The sequence below is a fragment of the Salvia miltiorrhiza genome, chromosome 2 (genome assembly GCF_028751815.1).
Source record: "Salvia miltiorrhiza cultivar Shanhuang (shh) chromosome 2, IMPLAD_Smil_shh, whole genome shotgun sequence".
NCBI classification, from domain to species: Eukaryota; Viridiplantae; Streptophyta; class Magnoliopsida; order Lamiales; family Lamiaceae; genus Salvia; species Salvia miltiorrhiza.
In genome coordinates this window covers 25,400,455-25,417,687 of record NC_080388.1, presented here as the reverse complement: position 1 = coordinate 25,417,687, position 17,233 = coordinate 25,400,455, and the positions used below count along the sequence as shown (strand labels likewise).

The window sequence follows — 17,233 nt, the reverse complement described above, 5'->3', positions numbered from 1 at the left end:
AATAAGGTTGTAACAACTTGGTTAATTAATTGATCACTAGTTAACTAGGGAGTTTTGGCCATAAGCAAACTTTGGGCAAAAGGCGAGGCGAGACACCATCGACCTCCAAAATAGTACAACAAGTGTTGGAGCCGTGACTGCGGTGAAATATCTGCGTAAGAGTCATGTGGGTCTATCTAAATCTTAAAGCATTCTGGGCAAAGCACAACTAGCGATAGGCCATCGCAGAGAGCGTTGATGTTGCCCGGGGTAGTTGATTTTCATTAACTAAACCTTCTAAGGGATCATAAACTGAAATGATAGATTGGGTAAGGGGTTTTTACGTGCGTGACGAGTGACAATAGGGGCGTAACAATTCTTATGCCTATAACCACTGGTATGCGAGTATAGTAACTTATCTTTACACCAATGATCGAGTGCCTAGTTCATGTTTAGTGATTCGAACCCAAGTCAGGATTGTTTTGTTATTTAATTCAATTACCTTTTTTATTTCAGTTTAGTTGGAAACCCTGTTCTGCTCATAAGCACGTTGTGGTCAGAACCCGTCAGAATACAAATCCTTTTTAGTGACACCCTTGCAGGAGGAGTTACTGCTCTGTTCCCTGTGGATTCGACTATGGACTTACCACTAGCTAGTCTAGTTGTGGGCACGGGATATTTTATTTGTGCGAAGCTCAAACGACGGATTCGTCAAGAACCTCTTCCGATTATACCTCCACCCCCAGCTGATGATGTTCAGTATGTTCCTGAGCCAGTTGTGCCTGAAGAGGCCATTGCATTTGAGCCCATTGTCCCGAAGTCTACTGTTCCTGAACCGGGTATTTCTCAGACTGGGTCGCCATTTATGGACTATGATCCATTTTATTACTTGACACTGATTCCGTTCTCGAGTTCTAATCTGCCGCCCTGGGAGCCGACCCCAGCAACTGAGCCGTTATCATTGCCTCATTCGGAGATCATACCACCCATCCCACCTACGACGCCCTGGATCGAGCATGTTCCTTTTGATCCTTACCCGAGGGTTGCTCCTCTACCTGAACCCGGCACACTTGAGTTCTAGCTTTATATGTATCCTATTCTGTACCCGTTATCCCGAGATGCATAGGAAGTATCGTCTCGTCTGATTCAGATTGATAGTGATGACGAGGACCCAGACGAGGAGACACCAGAGATGACTGTTGGGCATGGACAGACCCGACCACTATAGCGTCGGACCACTACTGATGGAGCCGATGTTTGGGAGCCTATTCCAGAGCCACCTATTTTCGGCCTGATGGCGAACACAGATGTTGAAGATGAGACAGAGAATGACGATGATAGTGGGAACTGCTTGACTGATGGAGGTGGGGATGAAGAGACCGAGCCCAGTGAGGAGGTGTCAGTAGATGATGTTGAAAGCAGAGTATCAGGAGACGGCTTCGGTGGGACCGGATGGATTTGAGTGAGAGTAACTACATCTGATGTTGGGATATTGATGTTTATATGTAGATAGATGTATATAGTTAGAGATGCATAGTATAGTGTGTATATCAGTAGATGACATATATAGATGCCTAGTACGTATGACGACCGTTTTGATAGAGCGTCATAGTAGGTATTAGGGGACTTTTTGCTGTATATACCCCATTTTTGTAAAGAGTCCTCGGAAGAGGCAATTTTTTCCTATATATATATATATATGATGATGACCAGAGGGTCTTTTATTAATAGAGTTTTGATTTATGCTTCCATATCATGACGTAAGACACGAACGAAGATTTTAACTAGAGATGTAATGTTATAGAAATAGTATGATGTTGAGTAAGAGTCCTAAGATTTATGATTTATAAGAACTAGTTTTAAGAGCTGACGTATGTTTTTTTTATAATGCCGCCAAGAAGGAGATACAGAAATCTAGAAGAGGAAGAGGAAGAACAAAGAGATCCTACGCCACCACCACCTCCTCCACAACCAGAAAGGAAGATAGAAGAACTATTTTTTAGGCCGAATCCACCTACCTTCAATGGGTCTGGAGATCCTGCTGAAACTGAAGAATGGATAAAAAGCATGGAGCGAATCTTTAGATTTCTTTGATGTGATGATCCTGAACGTCTTATGTATATGTCATATCAGCTTAAGGGGTCAGCAGATTTTTGGTGGGAAGCGAAGCAGAAAACCATGACCCCAGAACAGATGGCTGCTCTAACTTGGGAGCAATTTAAGATAGCTCTGTATGAAAAATATGTACCGCGAAGTTATCGGAAGAAGAAGGAGATGGAATTTGTAAATCTGAGACAAGGAAACAAAATAGTAGCTGAGTACGATCGTTTGTTTTGTGATTTGGCTCGATATGCACCATATCGAGTAGATACAGACGAGAAGATATCAGAGCTGTTTTGCTCTGGACTAAAGCAAGAGATACGAGTTGTCCTGGCGAGTCAGAGTGCGCTGTCATATGCTGAAGCATTAAATCGAGCACTGGATATGGAACTGGTAATGCAGCCAAAAAAGACGAATCAAACTTTTGTACCCCAGTTGAACCCGAACCCTCAAAGGGGAAATCAACCTTTTTCGGGACAGGGACAGAAAGGTAAGAGAAAATGGGAGGACCGAAGTCAAGAATTTAAGAAGCCATGGCAGCATTAGAATACACCACCACATTTTCAAAACAGAGACAAGTGACCTTATGCTGGACCTCCGGTAGCCCCAGCAACAACCCATGGACCCCGAGGGATACCACCTTGTCCAAAATGTAACAAGCTACATCTGGGAGAATGCAAGATTGGAACGAACAACTGTTATACCTGTGGAAGGGCTGGACATTATTCAAATCAATGTCCCAATCGTCAGCAAAGTGGAAGCGGAGGGCGACCAAATCAGTTCCAGCCACAACTTAAGGCTATGGAGGGACATCTACCGTTACCGCCGCCACAGCGCCAACAGCAAGCTTACCGACCACATCAGTCGGGAAGACGACCACTAGCTCCGCAAGCAAATCAGCAGCATCATCAGAGAGTGTTTGCCATTAATCAGAAAGCGAAGGATGAGAATCAGGGAAATTTAGCAGGTATGGGCGAGTTAGAAGGAGTAACCATAGTAATATTGTTCGATACTGGAGCATCGCATTCTTTTATCTCCATTCCGTGTGTGGATACATTGGAACTGAACGTAGAACCTACTCCGCAACATCTAAAGGTAACCACTCCCATAGGCAGAACTACTACGGTTTTACACGTGTTTCCTGACTTAGAATTTGAGTTAAGATCAATTAAGCTTAAGGCTATAAACCTGAGGGTAACGCCTATGTGGCATTTGGACATTATACTGGGAATGGATTGGTTAGAGGAAAACTATGCAACGATACAATGCAAGGAGAGACGAATATCATTTCAACCTCCCAGCCAAGAGCCTACTTCTTTTATCGGCATTGAGAGAAAATGGAGAAAGACGCTAATCATCTCAGCGCTTCGAGCTAAAAAGCTTTTGTAAAGAAAGGATACAACTACTTACGATGTATACCTAAACCAGAGTGAGGAATCCAAGGCAAACATAGACGACGTGCCAGTCGTGCGGGAGTACAAAGATGTTTTTCCTGAAGCTTTGCCAGGATTACCACCAGATCGACAACTTGAGTTTACGATCGACCTTGAGCTCGAAACCGCACCGATGTCAAAAGCACCTTATAGGATGGCACCGGCAGAGTTACAAGAGTTGAAGGTGCAACTACAAGAATTATTGGACATGGGTTTCATTCGACCCAGTATTTCCCCGTTGGGAGCACCAGTTCTTTTTGTCAAGAAAAAAAATACAGCTTGAGGTTATGCATCGATTATCGTGAACTGAATAAGGTGACGCTGAAGAATAAGTATTTGTTGCCTCGGATTGATGACCTGTTTGACCAACTTCAGGGAGCGAACACTTTTTTGAAGATCGATTTAAGATCGGGATACCATCAATTGAAAATACGATCAGAGGATATTCCGAAAACGGAATTTCGTACAAGATATGGACAATATGAGTTTATAGTGATGCCTTTTGGACTAACGAATGCCCCTGCTGTGTTCATGGATCTCATAAACCGAGTTTTCCACGAATACTTAGATAAGTTCGTGTTAGTCTTCATCGATGATATTTTAATTTACTCGAGAAGTAAATGAGAACATGAAGAACATCTAAGGATCGTGTTAGAGAAGTTGCGAGTTGAGAAACTTTACGCCAAGTTTAGCAAATGCGAGTTTTGGCTTAAGGAAGTCAATTTTCTGGGCCATGTCGTTTCTGCAAGAGGAATTGAGGTAGATCCAGTGAAAGTGCAGGTTGTACAAGAATGGAGATCACCAACTACGCCGCACGAAATACGCAGTTTTCTGGGGTTAGCAGGTTATTACCGAAGATTTATTGAGGGCTTTTCAAAAATTGCTAAGCCAATAACGCACCTACTAAAGAAGGATGTCAAGTATGAGTGGACTGACGTATGTGAGCGAAGTTTTCAGGAATTGAATAAGAGACTCACCACTGCCCCAGTGCTAGCTGTTCCAAAGACAGATAAAGAGTACGCTGTCTACACGAATGCGTCAAAAAATGGTCTAGGATGTGTACTTATGCAAGACGGGAAAGTGATAGCTTATGCTTCACGACAACTCAGACCACACGAGATGAATTACCCGACGCATGATTTAGAATTAGCAGCAGTGGTACACGCATTGAAGATATAGAGACACCATCTCTATGGAGTACGGTGCGAGATATACACCGACCACAAGAGTCTCAAATATTTCTTTGAGCAAAAAGATCTCAATATGAGACAGAGAAGATGGCTCGAGTTAGAAAAAGATTATGATTGCGGAATCAATTACCATCCCGGAAAGGCTAATGTTGTAGCTGACGCTTTGAGCAGAAAGAATCAAGCAGAATTGGGATTTCTCCTTACCCAAGAGAAGGACTTGATCAAAGAATTTGAGAGAATGAAAATAGAAGTAATATTACCACGATAAACGACAGAGATCGTTATTGCTACGTTGAGTATTACACCTAATTTGCGATTAAGGATTATCGCGGCGCAACGAGAAGATGAGAAGATGGAGAAGTTGCGTATGAAGATTCGAACCGAGAAAATGGAAGGTTATCAAGAAGCAGCTAACAATGTCATCTTATACGAAAGAAGATTGTGTGTGCCTGATAAGGATAAGTTGAAGAATGAAATTATGAGTGAAGCTCATGACACTCCCTACACTGCACACCCAGGAAGCACGTACCAAGATCTAAAAACTAGGTTTTGGTGGGAAGGAATGAAGAGAGAAATAGCATCTTTCGTAGAAAGATGTTTAGCATGTGAACAAGTAAAAGCACTACACCAACGACCTTATGGCAAACTACACTCGTTAGAGATTCCAGAGCGGAAGTGGGATCATACAGATATGGACTTTGTCACTGGGTTGCCAAAGTCGAAAAGAGGAAACACAACCATTTGGGTAGTCGTTGTTAGATTGACGAAGAGTGCCCATTTTATACCTATTCCAATTACTTATGGATCTGACAAGCAAGCTCATATCTATGTTCGGGAGATAGTACGACTGCATGGAATACTGATGACGATCACATCCGACAGAGATTCCAAATTTACCTCACGGTTTTGGATAAGCATGCAGAAGGAGTTGGGTACTAAATTGAACTTTAGTACAACTTTTCATCCTCAGACAGACGGACAGTCCGAAAGGACTACACAAGTTCTGGAAGATATGATCTGAACTGTTGTGCTAGATAGAGAAACCCAATGGGAACAAGTTCTGCCCCTAATTGAGTTTGCGTATAATAATAGTTTCCAGTCAACTATTAACATGGCTCCATATGAAGCCTTGTATGGGAAGAAGTGTAGGTCTCCGCTCTATTGGGACGAGGTAGGAGAGAGAAAGGTACTTGGACCTGAAGCAGTAGAAGAAATAATTTCTACCGTGCGACAGATTCGTCAGAGAATCAAGGAGGCCCAAGATCGTATAAAAGTCCTACGCAGATACCAGAAGAACAGAGATTCATTTCAATGTAGGAAATAAAGTTTTTCTAAAAGTTTTCCAGTCTCGAGGAGTGCATCAATTTGGAGTGAAAGGAAAGCTTAAATCGAGATACATAGGACCGTATGATATACTAGAGAAAGTAGGCCCCGTTGCTTACAGACTTGCGTTGCCACCAAACTTCATGAATGTCCACGATGTTTTTCATGTATCTCAACTGAGGAAATACATGTTTGATCCAAAACACGTCATTCACCAAGAAGAAGTATCCCTGGAACTAGACTTGAGCTATGAGGAGAGACCAGAAGTTATTCTGGACAGGAAGATACAACAGTTGCGAAACAAATCAATTGCTTTGGTGAAGATCCAATGGAGACATCACGGCCAAGAAAAAGCAACTTGGGAACTTGAGGAAAAGATGAAAGAGAAGTACCCCGAGGTTTTTCCCAAAGGTAAATAACTCAAATTTCGGGACGAATTTTTTTTAGGGGGGTAGGATGTAACACCCCGTATTTTTACCCTATGATTGATAGGATCGAGACACTTTTATGAGAGCTGAGATATTAGCAGCTCTGGCAACTGAGCAGTCTCTGCTCTGTCCCCAGAGTTGAATCCGAGCCATCTCTGCTCTGCTCCTAGAGCTTAAGCTGAGCTGTCTTTGCTCTGCTCCCAGAGCTGAAGCCGAGCTGTCTCTGCTCTGGTCCCAGAGCTGAAGCAGCTCTGTCTGCCGAGCTCTCACAACTCTAGCCACTAAGATTAGTGAGTGAGAATTTCTATAGAGAGAAGAGTCGTTTTTAAGAGACGATTAGATTGACGTGAGATCTTGAGTAATATTTTTTGCTAATGAATTTTCTCAGAGTTAATTTTTCTGAAATAGATGTGAAGTGAATTATGTGTGTACTAATTATTATTATTATTATAATTATTTTTAGTCACACAATTATTTGATGATTGAATAATGACTTTATTAATGAGACGTGTATCTCAATTTATTTATTTACAACACTATACTATATAGTTGTGGTACATGATTTATTAATACTAAGTATTGTGATACATGATTTTAATATAATTAAAGCATGTTGGGAGTCAAAGCAAGTGGCTAAGACACAAGATTAAACTATAATATTATTGCTTGGAGGCTAAGTATTTTCACTTAAATAAAACATATCATTCCTCATTCATCCGCCATAGTAGCCGTCCTCCCCCTCTCTCTTCTCTGCCAACTTTCTTCATTCACCGCCATTGATGAGCAAGTAAAAAGCTTCACAAGCCACTTCTACACCATAATCACCTATTAGATCGAGCTAAAAACATCCATAAAACTTTAAAACAAAATCTTGGTTGAGGGTTTGAGCTTGGAGTCAAGAAGGTGGATCTACATGGATCTACTTATGGTTGAGCTATATAAGCATGAATATGAATGAATAAAGCATGAAAACAACTTCTAATTCAAGTTTGTAATTTTCGAAAATTTAAGGTTGGAAGCCTTCAAAAAAAATTCCCATCTTCTAATCTTTAAGTGAGACCATATTTATGCTATTGGGAGTCTATTTAATAATCTTTTATATGCAAATCATGAGGTTATTATGATATATGAATGTTTGAATATGATAGTTTACATGACTCTAGAAAGGTTGAAGTTCATCGATTGATTGATGAATTGGTTGTGATTATGAGCTTTTGAGATTGTTGGGATGATATTTGATGGATTAGAATGATGATTAGAGATGATTGATGAAGATTGAGATGAATTAGTTTGATGATAAATAGGGTATAGTTAGCTATCATGCATAAGTGGGCAATTTGATGAGTTAATTTGGCTAGCTTAAAAAACTACAGATCTGATAATTTTCGATGGGGTTTTTGATACACAAAACTCTTGAAACTTTTATGGTAAGTATATATAAGTGTTAGGAACATTCATGTAAAATTTTAAGTCATTTGAACATCGTTTGCTACCCTTTTAAAATATAAATCTCCAACTGCAACTTTCTACCGAAAGTTGGAAGAAACAGACACTAGAGTCACCCTTTTCAGTATCTTCCCCTGAGTTTTTGCTTTCCAAATTTTTATTTTAAATATATGCATATGTTATCTAGCTACCCAAACAATTTCAAGTCATTTAGGTAAGATTTACTATTTTCAAAAATCAAAACTTCCAGTTGCACAAAACTGCCGAATATGGTAGGCTGTGGGAGAATGGTCATATCTCTTGAACCACTTAGAGTTTTGCAACCTACTTTTTTTTTAAAAGAAACTAGACTTGAAGAGGTTTTCAATGGTATGAGTCTCAAACCCAGGGAAGTTCCAAGGCGAAACAGTTTATTTCTTGAAGTTAAAACATGGTATATGTGGTGAAGTATATAGGTATTCAGAACACTCCTACTTTTGATTTATTGTAATTTCAAGTCTTAATGGCGATGAATATACGCCGTATTAATTCATGAGGATGCTATTGGAGTATATATATATATATATATATATATATATATATATATAACTTTTTCCATGTTAAATTTACCAAACCGAATTTAATTTTTCTTGAGATGTTTAATCACATAATTGTGTCATTGAGTATCATGTGAATATTTAGGAAGTATTATTAATATAAGACTGATTAGTTAGAGGGTACCAATAAGAAACGAAGAGTAGTACTAAGATGAGAACAGTGAAGTTAGTAAGGAATTTTCTAATCGACGTTTATTTTATTACATGAACCGTCTACGCCAATGATGGTGTCTGAAGATACGAATCGAGGGCATAAGTGAGCTCACTCCAAAGGACGGGAGCTAAAGCTAGGATTGTCAGGCGGGCATTACTTTCTTATACCCTATTACTGGTTTTTCAAAATGATGATTATGATGATGTTTATGAGTTTTAAAAATGATTTGGAATTTAATGATGATGTTTGAACTAATTAACTTGTCGAGTTTTGTTGACGACGAGCCTATACGTTACCCTCTACGGATGAGATGAATTTGGGTCCTGCCAAAAGCGGGATTGTGTACATAGAGGTGACCGTGAACTGTATACCGGGTTGGCCGGTCAGAAATGACTGTGAGCCGACTGTCGGGTCGGCCGGTTACGGTGCTTGAGAAGGAGGCCTACTTCTCAGTACCTTGTTGATGATGAGTTGTAGAAGTGGTACTACATGCTGAGTATTTTTTACTGCAGTCTATCATTCATTGTTTATGATGCTTATAATTTATCAATTGCTTACACGGGTTCTTTTAAGTAAAACCCCTGTGTATAGCATAAGTGGCAAGTTAAATTTATAGCTCTAAGAGCGTGATTGTATATTTTCGGGTTATGTCCACTGAGTATTTTATAGTCAGCCCTGCATGTATTTCTAAATGTGCAAGATGAGCAAGGAGAGAGATTGGTTGGCCGCTGGAGGGTTTGTTGTCTTAGACATCTTTTGGTATTGTATTCTATTCCCATACGGTAGTATGAACAGTTGAAGACTAGTTTTTTTTTAAACTTAATTAAGATTGTCACTCTCAGCTATATGTCTTCATACATATAGTATGATCACGTTTTGTTGTGCTACCCTGAACAATATGAATTCTTGTAAATATTTAGCTATACTTCTTTTGTTTTTGTTGACAAGAATCCTGATACTTTTGGATTTATGAAGCCGACAATATTTCTATTAATGTTGACGATATTTCATTTGCTTTAGCATGATTTATTATTAGCTTCCGCTTGTTGAGTTATCTAGTTTCCCTTATTTTCCCTTATCATTTTATTAGTCGTATCGATACCCAGTCTATGCTATCTCTGGCTAGATGTCGGGCTGCGACAAGGGTTCAGGAGGGTACTTGAATCTTTGGTGTGCAAAGTAGGCATACAACACCTTCTGGATCTTTTCTACCATCGCCTCTATCCTGCCCAAGTAGGCATCATCGTCATCATTCGGAGGGAAAGGTCCCTCCGACTTTTCTTTCCCTTTGGTGCTCTGGGCAAGGGGTTGGCTATCTGTCGCCGGTGTTTCTCGTTCCTCTAGGGTGGTGATTTGGGCAATCCCTCCTTCGATCTTCACGTCCTTCATACTCACCATGTTGTCGATCTTCAGGAGCTCAGGGGATCAATTCTGTGTTTCCCTCAGCGATCTCAATGTCGGAGTTCTTAGCAAACACCGTGGTGAAGTGAATGCACGACAGACGCTGAGTGGGCTTGCTTACTATAGAGCCAATGTGGTCGATCACGAAGGCCCCGAAGTTGAGCTTGACCTTCTATGTCATGCTCCAAAGGATGCAATGATCCTTGTATGAAATGGCGTTCCCGTTGTCCGTCTTCACAATTGTCCCATGATGAACCCGAAGGAGCAGTGTATGTCCATTGAGTTGAGGAATCAGCATATGAAGGCATCCAAGGATCTCACGAAATGGAGGATAAGCTAAATAGAGATAATAATAAGGTTTGACAGGTTTCAACTCCACATTGTCATCCCATGTCATTCTCTCAACGTCACTGCAAGGCGATTAATTTGAGGAGTGAAACTACTTATGAAGGTCCCAAGATACTACTTATGAAGGTCCCAAGATGCCTGGTGAGGAGACTACACCGGCAATTCTGGAGAAGAAAATTGGAGAAACTTCAATAGAAAAGACCTTCAATAGAGAAGACCATGACAAAGAATGATGACAAAAGGAAGACGACTTCTTCTATAGTTGTGCCTATGTATTTCCCTCAACGTCATAAAAATGAGAGGGTGAAAGAGCAATTCTCTAAATCTTTGGAGATTTTCAAGAAGTTGCATATAAATATTCCTCTCGTGGAGGCCTGGCATGAGATACCCCAATATGCTAAGTTCCTCAAGGATGTTGTTTCGCGCAAGAAGAAGTTATGAGGGTTTGAATGATAGAAATAATCAAGGGCCTTGGCATATTTCAAAGTTCCAATCCATCAAAATAAATAAGGAATTAGCCTTATTATTTTTATCTAGCAAGGATAATAATTCAAAGTAAACGCTCTCTAAATATTCTCTTTTATGTATGAAAATATAAAATAAATTAATAACACTATGAATATAAAGAGTTCGATAATCCTATAATTCATGAGCCCCTGTGCGGTGCACTTTATGGTCGCCCCTAAATATTGAATGTGTGGTAATTAGGTAAACAATTAGACTAGAGAACTGTTAGTGCTAAGACATGTTTACTTTTGAAGATCAATTCGATCTGATCCTTAAATCTTAAATCTTAGAGATTACGATTCGGAATCGGATTAATTTCCGATGATCATGAGAATATTTTTTTTTGTCCCACGTTGTAAAATATTGCAAAAAGAGAAATAGTACAAAATGGTGAAACTGAAATACGCTGTCACATGCATGTTTGTCAGCGGCAGTTAGCATAGTTGACTATGAATTTGCGCATGAATCACAACACAACCAGATGAATTTGTAAATAGGAGAGCCAATCCTTGAAATTTAATTAAATAAAACCTCATCAAAAAATCGAAAGTTTTCTGTACATTATATTAAATGAAATAAACTAGTGAATCTCTAAGATTTAAGGATCTGGAAGATTTGTAATTTTGTGTCTGTTTACTTGGAAATTTAAATCGGTATTACGTGGAAAGGCAAGAAAAAAAAACATCTACACAAAAACTATTAAGAAAATAAAAGAAAAAATTACAGTTCCAATAAGTATCTGATTCCCTCAAAAAAAAAAGTATCTGATGATTTATGAGTGATCAACATTAATGGGTTTTGATGACGTGGAGAATAGATGGAAGATGAGATTTGGAGTAGAAAATTTCTTGCATGAAGAAACAGAAACAGAAACAGATGGAGAAAAACCTCCTATTCGTACACGTGTCATCCAGATAACGTGGCCGCCAGCTGTCAAAACTGTACGTAGCCCACGAGAAGTGTAAGCTGTGAAAGCCGTTGAAACTGAAAATGATAACTAGCTAGTATTTCTTGTTTTACCAGTATAAAAATAAAAATAAAAATAAAAAAGGAACCCCATTTTTGTGTTACCGGGAAACGAAGCCGGGGGAGGGGATGCTGACGAGTGAAGAAACACCCGCAGTACAAGCTCGCATGTTATATGTGCACACACTGTGCGGGATTACCGGGTATTGCCGGTCAACTCTACGAGAGGAACGCCTTCATCATCATAAACTCCCTTCTCGCCTCCCTAATGCGACAAAGCACACCATTACATTCTACCAAATTTAATCAATTAATTTCATCTTCTTCTTTCTTTATCTTCATTATTGAAGTATTTATCTACTTATGGGGATTATCAATTTGAAAATTTATACTTCCTCCGTCCGTCAAAAGTGGGCCATTTTTACAATATGGGGCGTCCGCAAAGAGTATACCACTTTCCTTTTATAGAAATGGTCCCACCATCCACTTTAATCTTTTATCCTTACAAACACTTTTTATTTACAAAAAAATCACCCCAAATTCAATCTCAACCACACATCTCATAAAGTGGTGGGACCCTTTCTCCACTACATCAAAATTATTACCAATTTTATTAAATCTCGTGTCCAGCCAAAGTGATCCACTTTTGACGGACGGAGGGAGTATCTTTTGACAAATCAATATCTAAATATAAACAAGTTCGTCATTGGATCTACACAGGGGGTAAAAATTTGGAAAAAAAATACTCTATTGTTATACTGAAAAAATAAACCTAGACTGTTCATTTCATATACTCCCTCCGTCCCATTAAAGTTGGCTACATTTCCATTTTGGGCGTCCCACTAAAGTTGGCCACTTTCTAAAAATGGCAAAAAATTAACTTAATTAAAGCCACATTAAATTATTAAGAAAACCCTAAGTTAACCTACTTAAATCTATTTTACATCATTTGCACCTAACCTAGCCGCCACTTTGCTCTCCTTCTTTCTTCTTCTCCGGCGGACGACACCGCCGTCGGCCGTTGGCCCCCGCCCCGCCCCCGACCTCCCTCGCCTCTGACCTTCCTCGTCTCTGTTCTCTCCCTCTATCTTTCTCGTTGCACGCGCGCGCTCACTGAAAACGTTGCCGCTGCTCTCTCCCTCTCTCTCTCCGTCGGACACCTTTTCTCTTCTCTCTCCACCGACCGCCGGCTTCCTCGTCTGAATCTGCCTTCGTCTCCAGTGAGCAAGGCAGCAATCGCTTACCTTGGGGTTCCGGATCGCGCGATTTGGGGGTGGTTCGCCCAGATCTGAGGTGTCGCGATTTGGGGACTGGTGATTGGGGACGCCGGCTCACCTGATTACCTTTCCCCAGCCATGGCGCCCTTTTCCCAGCCACGGCGCCGCCCTTCTCTCACAGCAACCAGCCGCTGTCTTACCCCTCTCTCTTCACCCCTCTCTCTCTCGGTCTTTCATCTCTGCCGGCGGTGGTGAGGCCAGTCGTCGGTCATGCGATTCTCAGTGACAAGGGGTTTAATTTTCTGGTTCTTTTGATTTTTGATTGGATTGATTTTGTGGTTTGATTGAGGAAAATTAGGGAAAATTGATTTTCTGGTTTGATTGAGAGAAATTGGATTGATTTTTTGGTTTTTGATTGTTGCCGATGCGATTCTCAACGACAAGGGGTTTTTTGGTTTTTTTGAAGACCGCCGGTGTCGCCGTCACCGTCGCCGGCGCCGGCGCTGCCGTTGCCGGCAGCCAGAGTGCAGTGAGAAGTGGAATGTGGTGGAATGTGGACCATATCTAATTAACTCTTTAATTTTATTGGAACACACTTACTTAATACATAAATTTTTTTTTCTTAATCTCCGTGCCGAAAAGAATATGGCCAACTTTAATGGGACAGAGGGAGTACTACTTAAGTCCTGCTTAAACAAATTTGACATGATTAAAAAAACATTATCAATTATTGTTTGCTTAAAACCCATAAGATATACAATAAAATTGAATACAAGATGATTAAGATGAAACGCTTTCACAATAGTGTAGGTCTGACGTGAAGAAAAGTTAGATGGCAAGGCAAATGCACAGATAGTGTGAGACCATAAGTGTTGCCTCAATATGTTGAGTTCGATAAACTTCATTTTTTTCACTTTTGATTTTATTACTGCAAAAAAGAGAGGCACTGCCCAAGCATGTATGTCTTCAAACAAATCATTATAAACTAATGAAGTGCAAATTTTATAAAATATGGCGACGAAGAAATACATATAAGAAAAAAAAAAAAGATGAGTTGGTGGGAAGGAAGCGCGGCTAATTAATGGGAAGAGGGAAAATTTTAGGAAGCATGAAAGTATAGCGTGTTAGTGAGTCATATTAGAAAAACAAATTGCCACAAAGTCCCATCCATATTCACAATCAAGCCATCCATCCATTTTGCTTCTTTGCACTTTTGGACGCTACAATGTGGGTCCCAACCCCCTCCCCCCTTCACCTTCCACCCCTCTATATAAACCTCCCTCTTCCCCTCTCCCTCTCGCCCCAACCCCAGACACGCACAGCACACACTCTCATCCCTCTCTCTCCTCTCCAACACAACAACTTAACAAACACACAGTGAAGAAAGGGATCTCTCTCTCTCACTCCTTGATCACATATATATCATGCCTGAAGCACCAAAAGAAAGCGATATCACGGCCAGCTTCAGCGTGGCTGAGAACAACAAGAAGAAGCTTGAGTTCATCGAGGAAGTAACCACCAAAGCCGACGAAATCCAGAAACAAGTCCTCTTGGAAATCCTGTCGAGAAATGCCCACGTGGAGTACCTCAAGCGCCACGGCCTCAACGGCCACACTGATCGTGAAACTTTCAAGAAAACCATGCCCGTCATCTCCTACGAGGACATTCTCCCCGACATCAACCGCATCGCCAACGGCGATAACTCCCCCATTCTCAGCTCCCACCCCATCTCCGAGTTCTTGACGAGGTCCGCTGTCTCTCTCTTTCTCTCTCTACAAAACCCACCCAAAATTGAACTACTTATTTTGTGTCTAGTGAGTGAAGTCGGAGTGATGAGCGAAAAAAGAAATCCGCCAGAGGCACATAAATGGACCAGACAGATAACAACAACCAAACCTAATTAATCCTGACCATTTTAGATAGCTGTGCTCACTACTTTATCCCAATAACCACTAGCAACATCATATCTTGAACATTTTTATATGGAGTGTGCACATGTGATTGTATGATTCAAAACATGATCCGACCCCACTTTGACCCATATTTTTTGGTTCTAACATGTGATGCAGCTCGGGGACATCCGCGGGAGAGAGGAAAATGATGCCAACAATCGAGGAGGAGCTGGGGCGGAGATCGCTGCTGTACAGCCTGCTGATGCCGGTGATGAGCGAGTTCGTGCCCGGGTTAGACAAGGGGAAAGGCATGTACTTCCTCTTCATCAAATGCGAAAGCAAGACCCCCGGGGGCCTCCCCGCCCGCCCAGTCCTAACCAGTTACTACAAAAGCTCCCATTTCAAGGACAGGCCTTACGATCCGTACACCAACTACACCAGCCCAAACGAGGCCATTCTCTGCCCGGACTCGTACCAGAGCATGTACTCCCAAATGCTCTGCGGCCTCTGCCAGCACGGAGAAGTCCTCCGTGTTGGGGCGGTGTTCGCGTCCGGGTTCATCCGCGCCATCCGCTTCCTGGAGAAGCACTGGGCCCTCCTCTGCCACGACATCCGCACGGGGACCCTCAACTCCCTCATCACCGATCAGGCGGTGAGGGAGGCTGTGATGCGGATCCTCAAAGCCGACCCCAGAGTGGCCGACTTCGTGGAATCCGAGTGCAGGAAGGGGTCGTGGCAGGGGATCATCACCCGCCTCTGGCCTAACACCAAGTACGTGGACGTGATCGTCACTGGGACCATGTCGCAATACATTCCAACTCTGGATTATTACAGCAACGGACTGCCCCTTGTCTGTACAATGTATGCCTCTTCCGAGTGTTACTTTGGTGTCAACCTCAACCCTCTCTGCAAGCCCAGTGATGTCTCCTACACTCTCATTCCTAGCATGGCCTATTTCGAGTTCCTCCCCGTTCACAGGAACAACGACAAGGAGCAGCACGAGCTCGTGGATTTAGTCCATGTCAAGCAAGGCCAGGAGTACGAGCTCGTGGTCACAACATATGCCGGTATATCTCCATATTCTTCTACAGTGTTCAATTGTGTAGCTTCTAATACGTTCATGCAGGTCTGTACCGTTACAGAGTGGGCGACGTGCTGCGGGTGGCCGGGTTCAAGAACAATGCCCCGCAGTTCAACTTCATCTGCCGGAAGAACGTGGTGCTGAGCATCGACTCGGACAAGACGGACGAGGTGGAGCTGCAGAGCGCGGTGCGGAACGCGGTGGGGCACCTGGTCCCATTCGGGGCGGCCCTGACCGAGTACACGAGCTACGCGGACACGAGCAGCATCCCGGGCCACTACGTGCTCTACTGGGAGCTCAGCCACAACGGCTCCATCCCGATCCCTCCATCGGTGTTCGAGGACTGCTGCCTGAGCGTGGAGGAGTCGCTGAACTCGGTGTACCGGCAGAACCGCGCGTACGAGGCGATTGGGCCGCTGGAGATCAGGATCGTGGAGGCCGGCACGTTCGACAAGCTCATGGACTACGCCATCAGCCTCGGCGCATCCATCAATCAGTACAAGACGCCGCGCTGCGTCAAGTTCGCCCCCATCGTCGAGCTGCTCAACTCCAGGCTCGCATCCTCCTTCTTCAGCCCCAAGTCCCCCAAATTCGCCCAATGGAGCGCTGACAATTGAGTTGAGCCACTGCTACCACTGTTTAATTTTGTCGTCATCATTTTTAGTTGTACAACTTAATACTACTATGCTATTTAGGTTAACCAATCATTTTTCATCCTTTCAAATCTCCCTGCTCCTTTTTAACCGCTGTTTATTATCGTAGAATCTTCCATCCATCACTACCCACCTCTGTAAAAATGAAAAACACTTCCTTCTTCAAGGAAGGGTTTTTTTCTTCAACTGCCTTCTTCTACTCCTTGATTTCTGTGGATTACTTTTACTCATTTCCAGCCACAATTCCTGCAAAATCCTTGTTGACCAAGAAAAAATAAATATTTAATAATTAAATAAAACTACACTATTTGGGAAAGTAAGCCTACTTTATGTCTTCTTTAGTTAAATGTGGAGTAAAGCAAGCCAATCTTTTTTTAATTACACTCCCAAAATTAATTTAAATCGCATTAATCTTCTCAAAATTAGCTGTTGCTTAATAGTAGCAATTATAGCATTTACAAGAAAATCAGTTTTTTCCACTTTCTCTCAATTTCCGCAAACAGAAAAGATAAGAGGAGA

At 41.8% G+C, this 17,233-nt stretch overlaps 2 protein-coding genes across 2 annotated transcripts; both read left to right on the top strand.

Moving 5' to 3' along the window:
• The first annotated feature begins 1,273 nt into the window (after positions 1-1,273).
• On the top strand, positions 1,274-3,795 carry LOC131008187 (uncharacterized). Its single transcript, XM_057935080.1, has 4 exons — positions 1,274-1,402; positions 2,113-2,472; positions 2,830-3,174; positions 3,508-3,795. The coding sequence occupies exons 1-4, from the start codon at positions 1,274-1,276 to the stop codon at positions 3,793-3,795; spliced, it is 1,122 nt and encodes a 373-aa protein (XP_057791063.1).
• Positions 3,796-14,218: 10,423 nt separating this feature from the next.
• LOC131011151 (indole-3-acetic acid-amido synthetase GH3.6-like) lies at positions 14,219-16,900 on the top strand. The gene is made up of 3 exons (XM_057938946.1): positions 14,219-14,835; positions 15,158-16,047; positions 16,107-16,900. Exons 1-3 carry the CDS (start codon positions 14,513-14,515, stop codon positions 16,676-16,678), a joined length of 1,785 nt encoding a protein of 594 aa, XP_057794929.1. The 5' UTR covers positions 14,219-14,512; the 3' UTR covers positions 16,679-16,900.
• Positions 16,901-17,233: the final 333 nt, after the last annotated feature.